Here is a 19961-nt window from a genome sequence, read left to right on the forward strand (position 1 = left end):
CTCAAAGGCCTTAAGGAGGCATACGTCCTATTTCCATATCCTTGCATTTTAGCCTCATGATCACTTGTCATTCGTACTGTACCCATAGACCACTCCACATATCACTGTCATAATTTTATACTATATATCATTTTACGCTTCTACGATAGCGATTGATTTTAGGCCACTTTACAGCCATGTTACATCCTATCATCGCAACTAATCAATCAGCGCTTAACACAGCATTATCAGTCATGGCGCTCTTTGGCCATACCTGGCCCTTGCGCCACAAAAAACCACATATCATCATCATTCCCTAGACTGGCACCAGCAGCCTAATATTGTCACCACAGTGGAAAGCTGTAGTCAAGAAATGAAAAACTTAATCGACCTTTTTGCGCTTCACCAAATGGTGTTGGAACCAACACGTGGAGAAAATATTTTAGATTTAATACTGACAAATCAACCTGAACTAGTTTTCTCCAGTGTTGTCGTACCTGGTATAAGCGATAACAGTGCCGTGGTGTGCGAGATGCATATTAGTTACGCAAAAGTAGTGACTGGTCCTAATAGGCGGATTTTCAACTTTGAGAAGGCTAACGTGGCTGAGATTAACGGGGCCTTAGATTCCTATCTAACAGTTTTTGAAACACAAGCTGAGACTGAAAGTGTAGCTCACCTGTGGACATTATTTAAACAAAAAATCGTGGAACTAAAGCATCAGTTTGTTCCTTCCTGGGTGTTAACCAGAAGGCGCGCTAAAAGTAAACCTTGGTTTACAAAACTGTTGTACAGACTAACACAGAAAAGGCAGAGATGCTATCGCAATTTTCGAGAGTTACCTACAGAAGAGAATAAAATAAAATTGCAGAACATAACATGCGAAGTGAAAGTTGCTACTCGTAATGCAAAGGATTGTTATTCCGAATCTATGCATTTTAGATTAAAACAAAATCCCAAAGAATTTTGGAAGCATGTTAAAAGAAATGGTAAGGACAAGGTAGCTGTTCCGTCGTTGGTCGTTGGTGGTAACACGGTACATGACGACATTGCCAAGGCCGAAAATTTTAATCAATACTTCAGCTCTGTCTTTACCCCAGTGGTCAGAATTGATGGGAAGACACAGGACCCTCGAAGCGAAATAGGCGAGATGGATCACATTAACTTTTCCGCGCGTGGTATTGAGGTGTTGTTGCTGGGATTAAATGCGTCAAAGGCTTGTGGCCCCGACGGCTTGCCAAACAGACTTCTCCAACTCTGTGCAACATCAGTCGCGCCATATTTAAAGATAATTGATGACAAATGTCTAGAACAGTCCTGTCTTCCGGTCGAGTGGAAAGTTGGGAGCGTTGTGCCGATCTATAAGTCAGGCGCACGCAGTGAAGTAGCGAATTACCGGCCAGTGTCCTTGACATGTGTTTCTTGCAAGATTTTAGAGCATATTTTGTATACTACAGTTGTAGCGCATATTAATAAACATTGTTTGTTTGATCCAGCTCGGCACGGGTTTCGGAAAGGCCTTTCCTGCGTTACACAATTAACAGAATTTACACACGACATAGCAGAATCCCTCGATCATCGACTCTCAGTAGACTTTGCTTTCTTGGACTTCCAGAAGGCATTTGACACTGTACCTCATGCTTCCTTAATTGAAAAACTTGGAGCTTATAATATACATCCGCAGGTTATATCTTGGATAAGATCATATCTCGCATCACGAAAGCAGTTTGTCATTGTTAACGGGGCTCAATCTCAGATCGCGAGTGTCACGTCCGGTGTACCTCAAGGATCTGTGCTGGGACCACTGTTATTTCTATTATATATAAATGATATAACTGATGGTATCCAGTCTCAGATGCGTTTATTTGCCGATGACTGCGTGCTATACAGGGAAGTAAAATGCATTGATGATGTTGCTGTTCTCCAACAAGATCTAGAGAAAATCAACGAGTGGTGTATAAAGTGGCATATGAAGTTAAATGCAAAAAAAAACTGTGTACATGACATTTACCAGAAAAAAATATCCACACACGAGCAGTTATAATCTGAACAGCGTACCTTTAAAACAAGTATCAGATTACAAATACCTAGATGTTTATTTTACATCTTCGCTAAGGTGGCAGAGACACGTTGATTACGTTGCAGCCAAAGCTGGGAAAGTGTTGGGCTTTTTGCTTCGCAATGCCAAAACTTTTCCCGTACCTACTAAAGCATTATTGTACAAAACCAATGTTAGACCACTGCTTGAATATGCCTGCACAGTCTGGGATCCCCCAGCAAAGCGAGATATTGATAAATTGGAAAGCATTTTAAACTTGGCTGCTGGGTTTGTGTCAGGAAATTACTGCAGGACTATTGGGGCGAAAAGTATAAAGGAAACACTGAATTGGGAGCATTTAGATAATCGTCGACGTAAGATGCGATTGAAATTCTTTCATGCTGTTTACCATGGTCGTGTCGGGATTGAAAATACAAAATATTTGCTTGCACCTCACTATGTCTCAGACAGAGTTGATCATATGTTCAAGGTACGGGAAATCGCATGCAAGACTGATTTATTTCGATTGTCTTTTTTTCCTAGAACAATCCGCGAATGGAACCAATTGCCGTCAAACATTGCCTCTGTTATGTCTAATGATGTTTTCTTTTGTATGTTAGCATAACCGCGTTCAAGTTTGTTTCAATGACATCTGTATTTTTGTGACTGATTGTTATTAGTGGTTATTTTTATTAGTTATGTGACTGACACTGTATGTATTTTTTTATCTTTTTATGTATACCCTCCCCCACTGTAATGCCTGTTAAGGCGCTGTGGGTAATAAAATAAATAAAATAAAAAAAATTAACTAACACAGATTCTCGTAGAAAAACGAAATAAATAATGCGCATAAGCTAAGAACTGTCGCTTTATTACCTACGTGGCTCCCGAAGAAGTCACTGCTGACGAAATGCGCACTGCACACTTTCATCAGTGGTGTGACCGGCATGCCAATTGACCGGCATGCCGGAACGAGTGGAGGCTCCCTTCACTGGCCACAGCTCTGTTGGTGCATTGCGGCACACAGCACATGCAATTGCTTTTGAATTTCATCTTGCACAAACGATGCGTAAACAGAGATAATCAACCCTACTGGCCACCACGAAGAAAGCAAGCAAGCACTACCGATGTGCCACCTGTGATTACTCCGATACTCTGAAAAAAATTCACCGATGGCCGCGGGGCGGCGTGACAGTCCACAGAACTTGCGAATAGCTTGGAGAGATTATCTGTTTTTGCACTGTCACCTGTGGAGAGCTCTGCTTTGGTTCGCAATTAACTTCATTCGCAACCGCAATTAAGGGATTCATTATGTATGGGAATTGAAGTATGCTGCATATTTACTATACAGCCCCTTATTCTTGTTTCACCCTTGTCAATTCGGTCTCTGCATAAAATACTCTATGAGACTATCACATACTTTACCACAGACAACTTGATAACCATTATCATTAGTCTTGCTCACCACACGTCATGTTCTTTAAACAGTGTTGGCGGTAATGCGCTACTTTTTTTGGTAACTTAGTAATGTACTCGTTACCATTTTGAAACTGTGGTGGGTAACATACTTGAGTTAAATTCTTTCAGTAATGTGAAGGGTCACGTTACTAGTTACTTTTTATACTAATTTTACATCTTTGTTGAAGGCATCATAATCTCGAAACATGTCCCCTGTTCTCTTTATTATCTTGTTTTCAATGTTCCACATGCTCAAGCTTGCCATTGAACTGCATATGCACTGATAGCAATTGTGAGGTGTTTTGCCACCACAAACTGCCTTCCTCAGCCATGCATCCCATTAGTGATCTTGCAATGGCTGTGCCATTACATAGGGTTACATGTAGGCTACTGTTCCACGTGTAAATAAATTATTTCATGTAGATGCGGTATACATGTGATCAAGTGGTCAGCTGTGCATGTTGTTCGTCACACACACAGTAATACATACCACAACAAGCTCCTTAAGGAACCGATTTTTCACTCGGTTATGGGTACAGAAATGTTTCAGAAGTGTGTGTGCATGCTTATCTCAAAAACAAGCGGCCATTTCAAGACATTACAGACAGCCAAAGCCGCGTGAGAAGAGCAAACAAAATCCTGCCAGCAGATGCGTAAAAAGTTTCCAGATGCCGCACAACAGCTTGATATGTGCCCCAAGCAACTGATAGAATTCCAATACCGTTATCTAATGTTTAAAGCCGTTCGCCTTCCAGTTTACCCTAGAATTAGTCCGCTTTTAAACAACGAAAACGAACGAATAAACTTGGCACGTTTTTCTTGTACACAGGTGCCGGCGATGCCGGCGAGTACGCCGGCGCGTCGTTGTTACAGTAGAACTCACAAGTAGTCGCAGTTTTGAATACCAAAAACTGCAGTAATGACACGTACCTGACTTGCAGGAGTGGAGGACTTCTTTCTTTTGAGCACGTACTGTAGAGTTTGCCGCGGCACTGGAACGTTCGATTCCGGCTGGAGGTACTGCCTGTAGCGTTTCCGCTGATTTTGGGACATCGCGAAGTTCGCACCCCAAACCAGTTGTTCTATAAACGTTGGCCCAAACTACCCAAACTTTCCGCAGTCCACTGTTTCTGACAAAGGCGTAAACAATGCAGCACCAACGTATCCGTACTTTTCGGCAAGTGCCGATGTACGAAATCAATTCATGCGCAAGAATGGCTTTTTCTTGAAATATGCTCCAGCGAGGGTCACGTTAAATGTCCGTAACAGTACTGCTCGAGAAAAACTAGTCAATGAATGGGAGGATTTGGACAAGCAAGGCGTTGCAATGCGTTACAAGCACAGTACACCCATACAAACCATATACAAGCTGCCAAACAAGGCTGACGGATACGAAACAACGGAATAACTCTGCACAAGAGCAAGGCGGTTCATACACTTCTTCACAGGAGAGAAGGCAAAATTAACAAACTACGCAAAAGTAGGTAGCAAAACAGGGAACAAGACTACGCGAAAAAAAAAAACGGTTATCTGCCCCCCCCCCCCCCCTTCTCCGTTGGTCACATTTTTCTTGCGCATGATGTGGTCATACTTATGTTGTATAATTGCTTGGTTTGCCATTGTGAATATCTATAGCCATATCTAAGCAAATTATGTAGAAATTTGGTAAGGAAGCCGTCTTGACGGGAACTTTTCTCACAGGCACCTTCATGAACATAGCCTGCGGGGGATCGATGCTCGAACACATCGGGAATGCAGAGTTCAATACAACGCTGGATGTGGTCCTTTTATAATATTTCTTTTCTTAATTATGAGAAACGCCGGCATGATAAGAAGTGAAGTGGTCCATTGTTTAATGAACGCTCCAAAAGCATCGCAACATATGCGGAAGAGGGCACCAGACCAGACGGGCAGGGTTCCAACACTCTCACGTCTCCTGATTATTAAAGCTTGACAGAAGGCGGAGGTCGATGTAGGCCAATCTATCCAAGTTATATGCTATTTCATTTAAAACAAGTCATTTATGGCCAGGTTGGGCCACGTACTCAAAAGAATCTAAGTAGGGTTAGGGGAACGTAACACGCTACTAGAGTGTACTACTGTAACGCTGCGCACCAGAAAATAAAATATGTACGTTAGATATATCTCACGTACATATTTATATATGTACGTGAGATAGATATATCTCACGTACATATTTTCATAACTAATCCTGTTCAACATGAGGTGAACAGAACCCACCTTTTTTTGTAAAAAAAGTACAACACTGATACAGCATTGCAAACAATCAAAAATGCGAATGTAAAGTTTTCTGGATTTGTGAACCATCAGTCACTGCGACGGCGCTAATGATTCATGAAGTAATTTTAAACATGACACAAGTTCAAGGGAAGATGGACGCTTGAATTGATGAAAGAACGTTAAAAAAACGTTCACAGGGAATGCCATTGGAGCCAACGTTTCGACAAGTGCACTTCTCTTTCGTCAGGGCAGCAACAAACGCTGGCTCCAGCGACATTCCCTGTTCAACGTTGTTTCATAAATTAAGTAATTATGTAATACACCATTCATAGATATAAGAGAATATAATCTGAACATACTGAACAAACAGCGCAGCAAACAGCACTGTACAGAGGGTTTCTATTTCACCTTTTATTCTACGATTTCACTGTCAACCGTGGTGGACCACTACCTGAGGTGCGACTAAAACGCTCTATTTCTTCCATTCTTTCTTTTCTTTAGCGCCTGCAGTGCGCAAGCTGTTCCATACATACACATCACCATTCCGACTCGGCAAATACAAAATTCATGCAACGATAAAATGTAATTCATTCATGTTAGCATGCTTAATTTTGGGTCAAGTTGGTGCAGAATCACATACTGCACCAATGTCACAAGAAATGTTTTTTTTAGAGAAAATTATAAATTGAGGTGATAACTTTCGATCAGCATTTCTTTCATGTGAAGCACAAACACGTACACCTAAAGCAGAGCAAACTGTCTTGGCAGTTGTTCTTGCAATTGTCATGTCTTGCTTTCTGACTGCAGAGTATATATTTGCGATATAATTCCTTACATCAGCTATCTATCTAAGAATACAGCTTTAACAATGCGTACAGCGCAAGGCTACACGTATGGTATGGCAGTAGCGCACCCAGGATCTCTGCCGGTGGGGAGGGGGGGGGAGGGTTGACAGTTTGCCAATACCATCTAAACAGCACTAATTTCAATTTCCTCACGGGAAATTGTAAAAAAATGCACTTATTGCGAGTGTGCAGACGATTGCGCGTCTTAATTACATGGTAGTTGCAGTACTCAAAGGCGCAAGGAAAGAAAAGGGGTTAAACAAACAGGGGGGTTAAGCCGGCCTCGGGGGGGGGGGGGGGGTTACAACCCCCGAATCCCCCCACCCCCCGTCGGTGCGCCACTGTGGTATGGTATGGTATTTATCTGATGTCGCACACCAACGTGCTTGCTCGCTTGCTTGCTTGCCTTCGGGAGTGGCTCGGCCAAGAATCGGGTGATTGAAGGAAAACAATTATCGGAGTCTAATAAGGATCACTTTTGAAAATGTTTTAATGACGAAAGGAATTTATTCATATGAAATTTAAGAAGTTAGCAAGGAAATTGTCCTGCTTCAGTTATATACCCCACAACCGCTGCAACAACATCCCTATGACAATGTCCAAGAGAATTGAGGCACCAAAAGATAGAATATTGGGTATCGTAATATTCAATCCAGCACTGCGAAATTTTTTTTCTAAAGCGTGTTTTCTTAATGAAGAAAAACAGCGGCATGACAGGAAGAAGTGTTCTATTGTTTCGTCTTCACCACAGTAAGAGCACAAGGAGGAGGGCGCCAGACCAGATCGATGCAGATAAAAGTTTAATGTAGGAATGCGACATCTGAATTTGGTAAAGAGCACTTCAAGTTTTCTATTATGGCAGAATTTTCTGTTCCAAGGAAATAGGAGGTGTCGATAATCAGTTAGATTTGTTAATGGCAGGTTCCAGGAGTCGTGGTTATGTAAGCCGTGGTTATGTGAGCTGATACAGGAAGAATCGGAAGGATTGGACCACTAAGGGCAGCTCTCACTAAGCTGTCAGCTAATTCATTCATGACTAATCCTTTGTGACCAGACACCCATACCAATCTAATTAGTTTTCAGTTAGAAGGTATAAGACAATGGAATGCACGCGAAACTTGCGAGCCACTATTTGCAGTGAGAGCTGAACATTATCACAAAGAATCCTACTATTACAACTTCCGAGCTTGATGAGTGCACTTTTCGTAGATGCAATGTAACCGCCAGAAACTCAGCTAGAAATACTGGTATGTAGTCTGGAAGTGTTAAGGAGAACGACGAGTCAAAAGCGGAAGCAAAATTCCAATTCCAGATTTTTCTTCTGATTGCGAGGCATCTGTCGCTATGACGGCTTTTATTTTTAACTCCGATAAGTGATTTCCTAATAGCCCATTTAATATATTATAAGAAAGGAGTTTTGCATTGTTTGGATATATATCGTTGAAGATAATTTGGAGATTATCTCTCTCCCTCTAAATTGGAGGGATCTCACATAATCGTACGTACATCTAAGGGACCAACTAGTGCCTGCACGAAAACGACCTGAGGAGTGTGGAAACGGGGCCAGGAAGATTGGAAAAAATATTGCAGGCTGGTAAATGAAAACGATTTGTAATTTTATAGGGAATTCATACATTTTAAAGCATGTTTGGACCGGTAATAACCGAAGCGTACGTCCGCGTTTTCGTCTTTTCTGTCGTGCACATGTGCGCTGTAAGCATATTTGAGGATGACCCACCTGGTAGCCTAAATATTTATATTGCTGAGATTATGGCTGGGCAAATTTCTTGTGCAAATTGGGAATTGACAAATCCAAGACAAAATTATGATAGACGTCCTTGCCTATTTTACACTGGTACACACGGGCATGCATGGCCACGGGTGGCAAGCCGCACGCTTTTGTTTTTAACCAAGAAAGTTCTCAAGCATTAATAATTGCACATCGGTACAAGTATTGCTTTTCAGGCACCGATGATGATGTACATCATTTCTTAGAAGTATTTTGATTTTATGTTTCTGGTTGTTTGGGTTCTGACAGGCTGATTACCGACCAGTCGAAATCAAAGCCACGTGTGGATCCGTATCCATAGCCTTTATCTTGCCGGGAATTGCGTTTATTGCATGATAGCCAGCACCGTTGCTACAGCCGTTGCCTTCTCATCATGCTTCTATATATACAATACGACGTTGATTTGACCACTGCTGTGGTGCAACATACAGCAGTAGAAAATTTTTCAGCCGGAAAACATCGCGGACTTTGATCCGACAGTCTTCCAAAACGTGTGGTGGGGTGGGGATGCAAACACGTCGGGCGGCCTTTATAAGGCCAGAGTGCTGCACATGGCTGGTGCGGTCTACTTATTTCCTCTGAAAGCACGCCTTAAAGTTATGTCAGTTGACACTTAGTACTTTTGAAACGGACGTTTCCTCATTGTCAGGCACGTTTCCTCCGCACGTTGTCTCGTTCATTGTGCAGTAGCCTAACAAGCGGCTACCGCAATGTCGTAGGCTGACATCGAGGTATTTGCCCAACTGCATGGTATCGACTTACTAAAACGCACACCTTAAGTGCGCATTAAATTAGCGTATCGGGCCGTCTTAGGCTGGCCATAATCACTTCTCTGTGGCCAAAAACTTTAAAAGGAAACTCCGAATGCCATAGTTAGCATGTAGAAGCGGCATGGTGCAGCAGTACCAGTGCATGATAGCATCGTTTGTTACTGACAGGTAAAGCTAATAAAGTAAAACATTTCAGTTATAAAAAAAAACGGCTAGGAGAAATTCATTTGTAATCAAGATGCCAGGTGTAACATTTCCATAAAAATTTGTTGTCAGTCCCTTCAAACCTGTGTGTTGACCATGCTTATTGCTGCACCATGCCAAACGTTGTTCTTGCTGCGTGCGAGTACGTGGTAATCATGCTTGGAAATACTTGACACTCGCGAAAGGATAAAATGATAGTGATGTCAGGGGGAGACCGAATTCCAACCAACTATACTGGCTAACTGTGTCATAATACATTTTGAGTGTTCCTCACCTATCATTGCTGCCTTTCAGCACTGCCAGCTTTGTGATTCTTTGTTACATGCAATGCAGAAACGGAGGAAGCCATGGATTATTATCTTTCGAAGAGGCCCAGAAAGCCTGTAGTCTCTTTGGATAAGGGAAAAAAGACAAAAACCAGAGGAAAGGTAAGACAACTGCCAGTTCACACGTTTTTAGTTTAATGTGATGTTACTTATACATGTCGTACGGGCCACTACCACTAAATGGTTAAGAGGCATGTCGTAGTGGTGGACTTCAAAATAATTTCGGCCACCTGAGGTTCTTTAACATACACCTAAATCTAACTACACGGATGTTTTTGCATTTCTGCCCATTGATGTGAATTCGCAGTGGCCGGGAATTGAAACCATGCCATTGTGCTTAGCATTTGACTGCTATAGCTGCTAATAACTCTGCCACATGGCACGTGTAATGTCATTCATAGCGAATGAGATTACCTGTTAATGCCATTTCTGTTGCTTCTACACAAGCATAGTGAATGACATTCATAGCTAATGGCATTCGCCCATTGAATGAGTGCCTGTGTTGTGAAAAGATGGTGTCCTAAACATGGCAGCCATGAGGTGTTTCCGGCTCTTTCTATTAAATCTGCTGGCTCTCTCAGTACCCAAAAGCTTAGCCTATGACATTGGTGGCCATTACTCAGTGGAAATTATTGCTGGGATGCGAGTTCGTGCAAGACCGAGTTTATGTGAAAAGAGTTATCTAATTTCTACAAGGATCAAATCTAAATGCATAGCTACCTTTTATGCTATTCACAATGTGCTGCAAGGGACTATTTAATTTTTTTATTGGTGAAAATGAAACACGTTGTGTTCTAAGGAAGCCAGAGAGTCAACACAGAAAGTTTCAGGAAGCTTTATTAGCCATTGTGGCCAAAATATGTAAAACAACTTGAAAATCCATCACATCACGCCGACATTCAGGTGATGAAATTTCGGTGTGAAATTAAAAAATGGAACCTTGACCTTCATTTTGTCCTCTAATAATGAATCTATGAATGAGATATTACGGTCAATAGATTTCCTAATTAATAATTGATGAAAGTAAAGTGATTTATTGTTTCACTTCATTTCAAAACACATTAACACAGGAACCTCCAAGAGCAACACAAAGCAGCGGTGAATGTTTCTAAACAATAAGGTCAAACCTAACTTCGGGTCTAGCCGAAGGAGAATTCCTCCAAGGTCTGAACCTAAGAATGAGATTTTTGTTGTCAGCTGTAAAATTTTAAGTTACCTTTTAGGAACTTTCTGCACTTGTTCTGTCTTTGTTCTCTTGATGTTTATTGCACTATAGGATTTTTAAGATTATTTGTGTTGTGTTCTTAAAACTGATTTTGTTTACAGCAGCAGGTGCCACAACAAATGAAGGACGTCAGGGACAGGGAAGAAGCAGAACTGCTTTCTGGCATAGCTGTCCCTGACGTTGCACAAAAGTGCACATGCTGCAGTAGTGGCTGCAACATAGCAGGAGAGTTCGAGCAGCTGAAAGAAGAAGCAGCAGTTGAGCGGCGGGAGCTGCAAGAAAGGGTATCCGAGCTCCAAGCTCTTAATGCCCGCCTGCAGAAGGCACTGACATCAAAAATTTTTGCAAGCGGTAAGTATGGGCTCTTCATTAAAATTCGAAATTCAGCTTCTTGGTATGTATTCATTGATTATGTAGCACTCACCCAAACAGGGACTGAGGAGGTTGCATTGCTAGTCCTGTTCGTTTCTTCATTGGTCCTTGTTCCTGCAAACGCTACATTATCAACAAGATGTAAGCCTCGTTCACACTGAAAGATTGCAGACACGTCACGCGACGTCGCAAGACCAAAAAAAGCCCTCGTTGGATCCGATCAGTCCAAGACCAAATTTCGTTGCCAAGAGAAAAGCATCGCTGGTCACAAGCCAATCAGAACGTGGTATTACTAAAGAAAGAAAGGGAAGGTGTGCATAGCCACAGCCGCTGTGGCATGTTGTTAACACCCCTGTGACACTCGCACATAGCAGCAGCGCTGTAACGCTGCGCAACGCTGCTGGCTTTCCAGCACACCCATGGTAGTACTGCGCGTCTCGGGCGAGTGGGCGGCTGCAATGAACATATCGTTGCACGGGGTGAGAGCTCCGATGTGAGCGCTTCCCGTTTGTCGGTGATGGGATCGCGCCTGCTCACGCGATAGGAAGCTTTCCAGTGTGAGTGTGCCTAAAGTGCTCTCATATGACAGCAGAAGGTGAACCTCAGTTTTCTCGAGTCGAAGTAGAACACTGCTTCGTTAAAACAACCTGCAAAACGGCTAGTTCTAAAGAAACTGGTTTTGTTACTTGAACTACAGTTGCAAGAAACTGCAATCTCTTCACCATGGTTTCACAATGCACACAAGTTAACAGCTGTATATTGCTATGTGATCAATTCAAAGCAGTAATTTATAAAAATACTAGCAGTTCTAAATGTATGAAATTTTACCAATAAACTTGTTTGCTATGTCAGCTTGTTTTGCTGTAATTGAAAATTATATAACTAAGTTAGTTTTCAAACTCCTTAAAGCATGTTAAGTGATCTGATCTCCCAAGTACATTTCAGTTTTTGAAAACCATGCAGTGCTACCTGACCTTACAAAGTGTGCAATTAGTTCAGTAGTGAATGTCTCACTTCTTTATGTTCCGTTCTTTGTGTTGTATTCTTCATGTTGCAGCAGTGTTTCAGACTGTTGTAGATTAACGTGGAATGTCAGCTTCATGTAGTAAGCAGATTTATATGCTTCCTAAAGTGTTCCTGCCGGTGTATGTTATTTTGTTACAAAAGCTTTTGTTTTGGCACACTTAGCATGCTCATTAATTATTGCGTATTGATGAATTGATTGCACATGTTTACCACTGCCAATTATGCAGAACCTAGGGTATACAATGGAAGCATTCCAGTCATCTGTACTGTGATGTATTTTAAAAATTCCAGAAAGCCGGATAATATCTGCATCAATGGATGTGTCGGTGACGGCAGCGCCTACGAGAATACAGGGACCCAACGGCAAGCTTTACATTATGAAAATTTTATTTTTGTTGGCTCCATTTTTCTACCATTGTACGCAAGTTTGACCTCAGCTGTAGATGTTAGCACTTCGCTCCTGCTTATGAAATGTTCGAGAAATTTCATTTCATATTTTGAGCCTGTTAATTCTGTTTCTCGGCATAAGAGCATTTCAAAATTCCTACGTAGAACTTATTGACTGGCAAAATGCTTATGCCTAAAGCTTCTCACTCGTGGCAAACAATCTATAATGTGGCATTCTGGAATGTGGGAAATGCAGTGTGAATGCTAAAGTGAAGTACATTAAAGTGCTGTTTATAATGATAATAGCCATGCTAACAATGACAAACACATCATTGTGAGTTTGTCAGCTGGCCTTTTTCCTCAAACCACTTGAAACCGCACGAAAATTCTCAGCAGTCTCAATAGACAGTAGTGTATGAATTGGTATGGGGGGAGGTGTGTAAAGTGTGGTAGAAGTCATCAAGCAGAGAAAAAGCACTTAAAAGAGTACGAGGCTTAGCACTATCTTATTGTGTTTGAGAAAAAAAATTATGGATGCGCTTTTTGTACAGTGCTGGTGCAACTTGGCATTTCGTTGAGTGGCTTTAAAGGACTCTGAACCACCTTTTTCAATCTCTCAACAATGCTTTAGAGCAGATAATGTGCCATTGAGAAATATATTGCTGGAATAATAATAAAAAAGAAAAAAACCTAGGGTGAGTGGGAAATAATGTTGCCATGCTCTCCCCTTGTAGGCTACTAACACACTTATCCATGTGACTTTATTTCAGTGGTTGCGAGAGACCGCACTGTGGACCTGCCCTTCACTGCAGCTACTTCCTCTGCTGCAACAACAGAATCAAGTAGGGCCATGCCAGAGGAAGAAGAAAGGCATGGCACAGGTGGGTCCCCCCTGCAGCTAAGTGGCTGTGAAGTCATTTTGGTGGGGCAATTTGATCCTCTTGAGAGTGACTGTGTCTTCACACTGATTGTGCAGCATAGTAAAGTCGTGTTCTGAACGCTTGACGACTGGGAACAGGCTGAAGAGGATGACGATGTTGTCAATACAGACGAAAACCTGACAGTACTTAGAAAGACAAAGTTAAGCTAGTTGGTAGGGATTCATCATGAAACAAGGTAAGGTGTACAGAAACGGACACAGGAGAAGAGAACCAGACAACACAGTGTTGTCTGGTTCTCTTCTCCTGTGTCCGTGTATGCTTGCCTTCCCTTATTTCATCGTGAGAGTACGTTTGCAATCTCGGGGGCAAAAAACATCGTGCGCATTCGTGTGATCTGAAATTGGTGAACGATGCAATGTTTGCATGAAAGTTCGCAGATGCTGGACGAAAGAAAGCCGATAGAGGTGAACTCCTCGGCCGAGGTATCAGTGGTTTGCAACGATGCATTGTCACTGTTTGTCTGAAATCTTGTGCACAGATGATGTCTGTCGCATCGAAGAATTGCACATACACGCAAATGCTTCGCAAAGAAGCTGAAAGCAGTAAGTTTCTTGTATGACCAGTTTCCGATCACTTGGCAAACAAAACACCTCCTTCGTCGTGTTCCTACAAGGGAAACAACAACCTGACATGCAGTGCTTGTACGGCGTTGCCACTTGAGAGCGCCACTTCAATTGCACTGCACCAGTTAGTTCAGAACTTGGCTATTATCACAGAAAGCAATCGCAACACCAAAGTAGACATTTGAACTTGCAGCCATGCACAGGGTGCCACAGTGCTTTCCTTCTAAAGGGATGATTTCTCTTGAACGGTGATGTCGCACCACGGCAGCCTTATACAGTACAGTAGAACCTCGCTGATACATTCCCGCTTATACGGTTACTCGGCTCCTACGTTCGCAATCGCGAAAAATAAACATAACCTCATAGAGGCATATGTTGATACGTTCCCGGAAAATATGATTATTTGGCAGCAACGTTCAGCATTGCGGCAAACTGTGGTCGTATGATACGTTCTGCAGCGAAAAATTATCATTCAGCTGTGCAAAAAGGCCGCTGTCATGTGCTTGTGAAGCGCTAAGTGGCAGACGGCCGCTGCGCGGCTTCTCTGCAGTGCTCAATTCCCCCCCCCCCCCTCCGCAACTTCTCTGCATTGCTCGTTCGCACGAAGTGACGAAGCGCGGCAGCAGCGGCGAGCGAATTGACCTTTGCGCTACCTCGCCCCTCGCTTCAACGTGAACTACTAAGCGGCAAAAACAGGCGGACGCCGCGTGCTACGACTCGCCGAGATCGTAGCGGAGGTGGTGGCAGACGAGGCGTCTGAAGACGGCGACGAGAACAAAAGCTTGCGCCCACCGGCTACTTTCGCCGAAGCTTTTGCTGGCCTGGAAGCCTTACAAAGCTTCTTTCGCACGAAAGACAATGAAAATGCGGACAAGTGTCTGCAATGTGTGCAAAAGAAGTTGTTCCTATCCAAGGGTATGACGAACCGAATACAGCCGAATCTCGATAATTCAAACTCGAAGGGGCCCGAAAATTTGTTCGAATTAAAAGACGGACTTACTTTTGTCGTATTTGTGCACCATAACGCTACGTACGAACGGTGCAAGTCGTGAAATATCGCGGTGCGCAAGCACATAGCGAGCGAGGGCCACGAAACTGCCCACGCCGGCCAACGCTCGCATACCGATAGCGCCTTTTCCTCTTCACAACCACAATCTCTCTCTCTTGCATCCCGATAAGGGCAGTGAACGAAACTTCAGGGAGCGAGCGACGCCGGCACGGCGACTCGCGCGCGCGGAGTCTGTCAAAGGTGAGGGAGGAGGGTGGCAGGGAAGTGCATTTGGCCTCGGCAACCCCGTCGCTTCGGTGGCTCCCCTCGCCCTCACTCTCAACTACCCCGTAGTTCCCTCACCCTCGACTATCTCTCTGCGTGCCTGCCGCCATGTCGGCGCCGCTGCTCCCGCCGGCCCGGGCACCTGCTTAGCCCGCTCCCCGAAGGTTCGTTTTCTGCCGTTGAAGCGAGCGTTGGCCGGACTGGGCCTCCGCGTTGCTTACCTATGCGCCGCAGCCGCACCGTTGGCGGAGACGTCGGCACATACACGCGCGTTCCGGCGCAACGCAGAAACGGTGACCTTACCATTTGAGAGAGGTAATTATCGCCGCGGTATTTTTTCTTTCTTTTTTATTTCTCCACGCGGCGTTGAGGGATCTCTCTTAAGCTTTTGCTTTATGACTGTGTCGGAGCAATGCCGGTCGGAGGCGCCGCCACATGATTTGGCGCACTGCTGAGAGCATTGTCGGTGCGGGGCTATGTTCGAATTAACCATCACAAATGCTGTCGCGTTCGAATCACCGAGTGTTCTCGCCCATTGGAATACACATAACTTTGACGGGAACACAGCGCCAGTTCAAATTAACGAGATTCGACTGTAACTATGTTTTGCAAGAAATAAATGTTTTCTGCCCTTGCAGCTCAATATGGGCTTGTCAGCTTCAATTTTTACTGGATTCGGGTCGTACGTTTATTTTTTTGCGTATTTTTTTGAAAACGTATGAACGAGGTTCTACTGTATTTCAAGCTCTCCCATAGTGGGACGGCAAAGTTTCATGACCAGAAACGTTCATTGAAGTACTCTGGTTGGAATGAGTGCAGTAATGATAACTCCAGGGCAAGCTTGGGTTGACGTTGAATGAATGGTGTTGTCAGTGGCCAGAAGAAAAATTGAGCATAATTGCAAGAGCTATCATTGCGAGGTGAGGGCTTTACCATCGTAATGCGTGCTCCTTTGGTGGTGGCTGGTGAATGGCGCAAACTGGACCTTCAGTTATGTGTTGCACTATTTGCAGACAAGGCAACAGAAGCATTGAATATTTCATCCAAGTCCAGCGAGGACACATTTTGTGTGGTAGTGTTGTTGAATATTTGAGAACATCACAACGTGAGTTTATTTCACTTTTGTCTTTACGAAGAATGGTGGCCTCATGTGCACCACCCCCCTCAGCGACTCTTGCTGAGCCAGTGTTCCAGGTTGCGAACAGCTTGTCAGAGCCTGGTAAGGATCACTTTTCCCTCTGACAGCTTGTTGGATCTTTCAGGATGTATTCGTTATGTCAGTGATCTTGATGATTTTGTGATCGGGCGCTATTGTTGCTGCAGGTTCAAGTGGAACACAAGGGGGGGGGGTGCCATTAACACCGGAGTCAGGTAAGGAGAGGTTTCTGTATGGCTTTGACTTCAACATGCATTTACACGCTTATGAAATGCATTTCCGTGCTCATTCGGTTGTGTATTTTTTCCAAGGTCTGACAGCTGCGGCTCCTGTCACACCATCGTCGCCGACACACAGTAAGAGTACATTTTTTTGCACAGCATTGTTCAGCTTCGAGCAGTACTATATTTAGTTCTGTAGTACTTAGCTAAGTATTTACCTGAGTCTAACCCACACCGAAGTTTTGCAGGCTTAAAGAAGATCAAAATGCATCTGAATATAATGCACTCCCAATTTATGAAAGAGCAGCATAGCATGCCCACACGTTCACTTTAAGAAAAATAAAATAAAATATGAGACAAAGAATTTACCTTCTCAGAAGGGTTTTGTTTATTGAGCTTTCACAATGAAAGCGGCATGTCACCATTTGCACTTTATTGACTACACATACTGAGCATGCAGGGGCAAAATTATCAAGCGATCACTTTTAAAGATACATGTACTACCATCACTTTTGCGATGTCTTATGTGATGCTACACCGGACCCATGGTAGTATGTGGCCGACACCATTCTTGAGACTGTATAGTTAGCGAGTCTCGCACAGCGGCAGAAATGCAGGCAGCTGTGCATAGCGACGCGTACAGTGGTGAGTCGCATAAAATACTGCAAAAGTTATATGAATATTAACTGTCTGAGAAACCACTGAAGATTGAAATTGAGCACAAAATGAACCCGCAGCAATGTTTACGAAACGAACATGCTCTGTCGCCATCTTGTGGTGGCGATGACACTGTCTCTGCTGTATGCTATTGCCAATGCTGTGAACGTGGCTTTGGTGTCACATTCGACTTTGACGTGTAGGACCCATTTCTTGGATAAAAGATGTGCATTAGATTCGGGTAAATGATGTAACACATCGATATTCATTCACACTCAGCAAAGCTCACTCGCTGCCATGAGTTCACAAATTTATTCGTGTATAAAGGCACTTGTTATCGTGCTATTTCATTGTTTTTATTTTCTTTACTAATATATGTGAGGGCATGCCATTTAAAAGCATGAAACTGAATTTTGTTTTCTAAGGAACCTTGGTGATGGTAGCCTATCAAGCCTGATAAAGGAAACATGTTCAAGCACAGTGCTTTTTCTTTATTTGAAGCATTCTTTGTTGTGACAAAAAAGAAATGTGGCAAGCAACTACGTATTGTAATATTTCAAGTAAAATATATGAAATAAATTACTCGTGCTTACTTACAATGAGGTAGTGGAGGAGAAAAAGTGTGGTGCCCTCACTCTTTTGTTCCTGCAGAAAAGTGTTTCGGGCTTGTCACACTCTATAAAGTCCGCTTGCCTCATCATTTTGTCTTTAACTGAGATAAAATGCGGGAGCATCAGTGTCACTGAAATAGCGCAATGCAGATTGTGTAGTCTTCTAGCAGCATTATTATTGGACAGCCCTGTCAACTCGTCATAAGGTCTCATTGGTTTTTGGTTGTGTTTGAAATCGGGGGAAGGGGGGGGGGGCAGTCTTTCTAGCTCTCATCGTGTTTGTTTGTGCATGCGAAGGTGTCCAAATGTGCCAGCAATGCTCAACGAGTTTGAAAGCCCAAATTCAGTCATTTTCCGAAGTCAGTGGATCTGAATGAAATTTGCTGGGTACATTCCCTTGCACATTACCATCATTTATACAGAACAACAGGCTTGAGAGATACACAGATCTCTTAAAAATAATTTTATTGCTTACATCAGACTTCCCACTTGTCTTCTCACAATTATTGGCCACATTGTGTCTGATGTGTATGCATGCACATGCAAAGCATGCTGGGAGTGAATAGCAGATGACAACGAATGCATCCAACAGCATTCAGGAGTACGATGTTCTTGAGCTGGCATGTGGCGCTGGATGTCGCTGTTGCTAGAATTTACATACTGTGTGTACGGGGAAGTGATTGGTAGCAAGTGAGGTTCCATTATTGGCTGCATGTACTTCAGCACTTGCCAGCCGCTCATGCAGCTTGAGCCAGTGTCGATCGCGTTCAGCCGTGGGGAGGCCTAGCACTGCCGTCAAGTTTGTGCATCTGTTACCAGCAAACCTCGCCTGAAGTGTTAGCTGAATAAAATTGCTTTTATAAGCCACTTTTGAGCCTATGGATTTTAAGTGAACCATTCTTTATTTCTTAAACTGCAAGGCACAAAAGGCCTAAAGCAGCCAACGGTGCACTGTTAACATCAATACATTCTTGTCCTCAAAGGCTGCAAGTCTCACTCTCCGGCAGTGTTGTAAATTAAAGGTGACTATGTACATGGAGCTATTTGTGCATATTGTTATGCTGAGTTAACTCCTGATATGCACTGTTTGCCTCTTATTCCAAGCGGGCAACAAGTGGTGGATCCTTCGATAGAGCAGCGTAAGCAAGTGCCTCGTTCAGCTACCATCCATGTCAGTACTGGCATTGGCAATTCCTCAAGAAAACTACATGGTCTAGAAATAAGAAACCATAAGCACAAAGTCATAATCTATGCCTAGTTTATCGAACACAAACTCTGTGTGTGAAAGCACGAAGAATGATAAATAAGCAGTTATAACAGTGCATACGATATATGGTCACCCGCTTGCTGTTTTCCATGTCTGTTCTTTCACACCAGCGCGATCCAAAGATGCGATGGTGCTCACATGCACAAAATCTGCTTCTTTTGCTATCTTCTGGTTTTATTTGATGTCACTGAGGTACAGCTTGCATTCTTTATCAAGCAAACCATGAGCGGTCGCTGTATCTGCCTATGTAAACAAATGCACTGGTTGTTGCTTTGGGCTGTCACCGGTACTCTTCTAGGGAAATAAAATCAGCAATTAGGACTATGTTCTTCACATTGCAATGGGATGTGCTGTGGTGGGTTACCGGCATTCTTAGCAGCTGGCAAGTGTTTAGCAGCAGGTGAAATGGGAATCGCAATTAATGGCATCGCAACTGTCACTATTTAAGAGCTCCGAAGATATAGTTCTATGGTACGGAATGTCCACAAATTGGCAGCATCTGCTAGCTCATCGCCTTCGCCGTTATTCTTCTGTGCACTAGCTAGACCGCAGACTGGCATGGTTTCCCTGCCTTAGGCACCTTTGTTTCCATAAACACAGGCTGCAAGAAAA

The 19961-nt window shown here is 43.3% G+C and overlaps 2 protein-coding genes across 3 annotated transcripts in view; one reads left to right on the top strand and one right to left on the bottom strand.

Annotated features, from left to right (window-relative positions):
- The window catches only part of LOC125942482 (uncharacterized), a 354793-nt gene that overhangs the window by 88950 nt on the left and 245882 nt on the right, over window positions 1-19961 (bottom strand). The gene's annotated exons all lie outside the window — the stretch shown is intronic.
- On the top strand, window positions 10867-13657 carry LOC125943845 (uncharacterized). The gene is made up of 3 exons (XM_049663385.1): window positions 10867-11226; window positions 12565-12636; window positions 13431-13657. Exons 1-3 carry the CDS (start codon window positions 10995-10997, stop codon window positions 13655-13657), a joined length of 531 nt encoding a protein of 176 aa, XP_049519342.1. The 5' UTR covers window positions 10867-10994.

This window comes from Dermacentor silvarum, chromosome 1 (genome assembly GCF_013339745.2).
Source record: "Dermacentor silvarum isolate Dsil-2018 chromosome 1, BIME_Dsil_1.4, whole genome shotgun sequence".
Lineage (NCBI taxonomy): Eukaryota > Metazoa > Arthropoda > Arachnida > Ixodida > Ixodidae > Dermacentor > Dermacentor silvarum.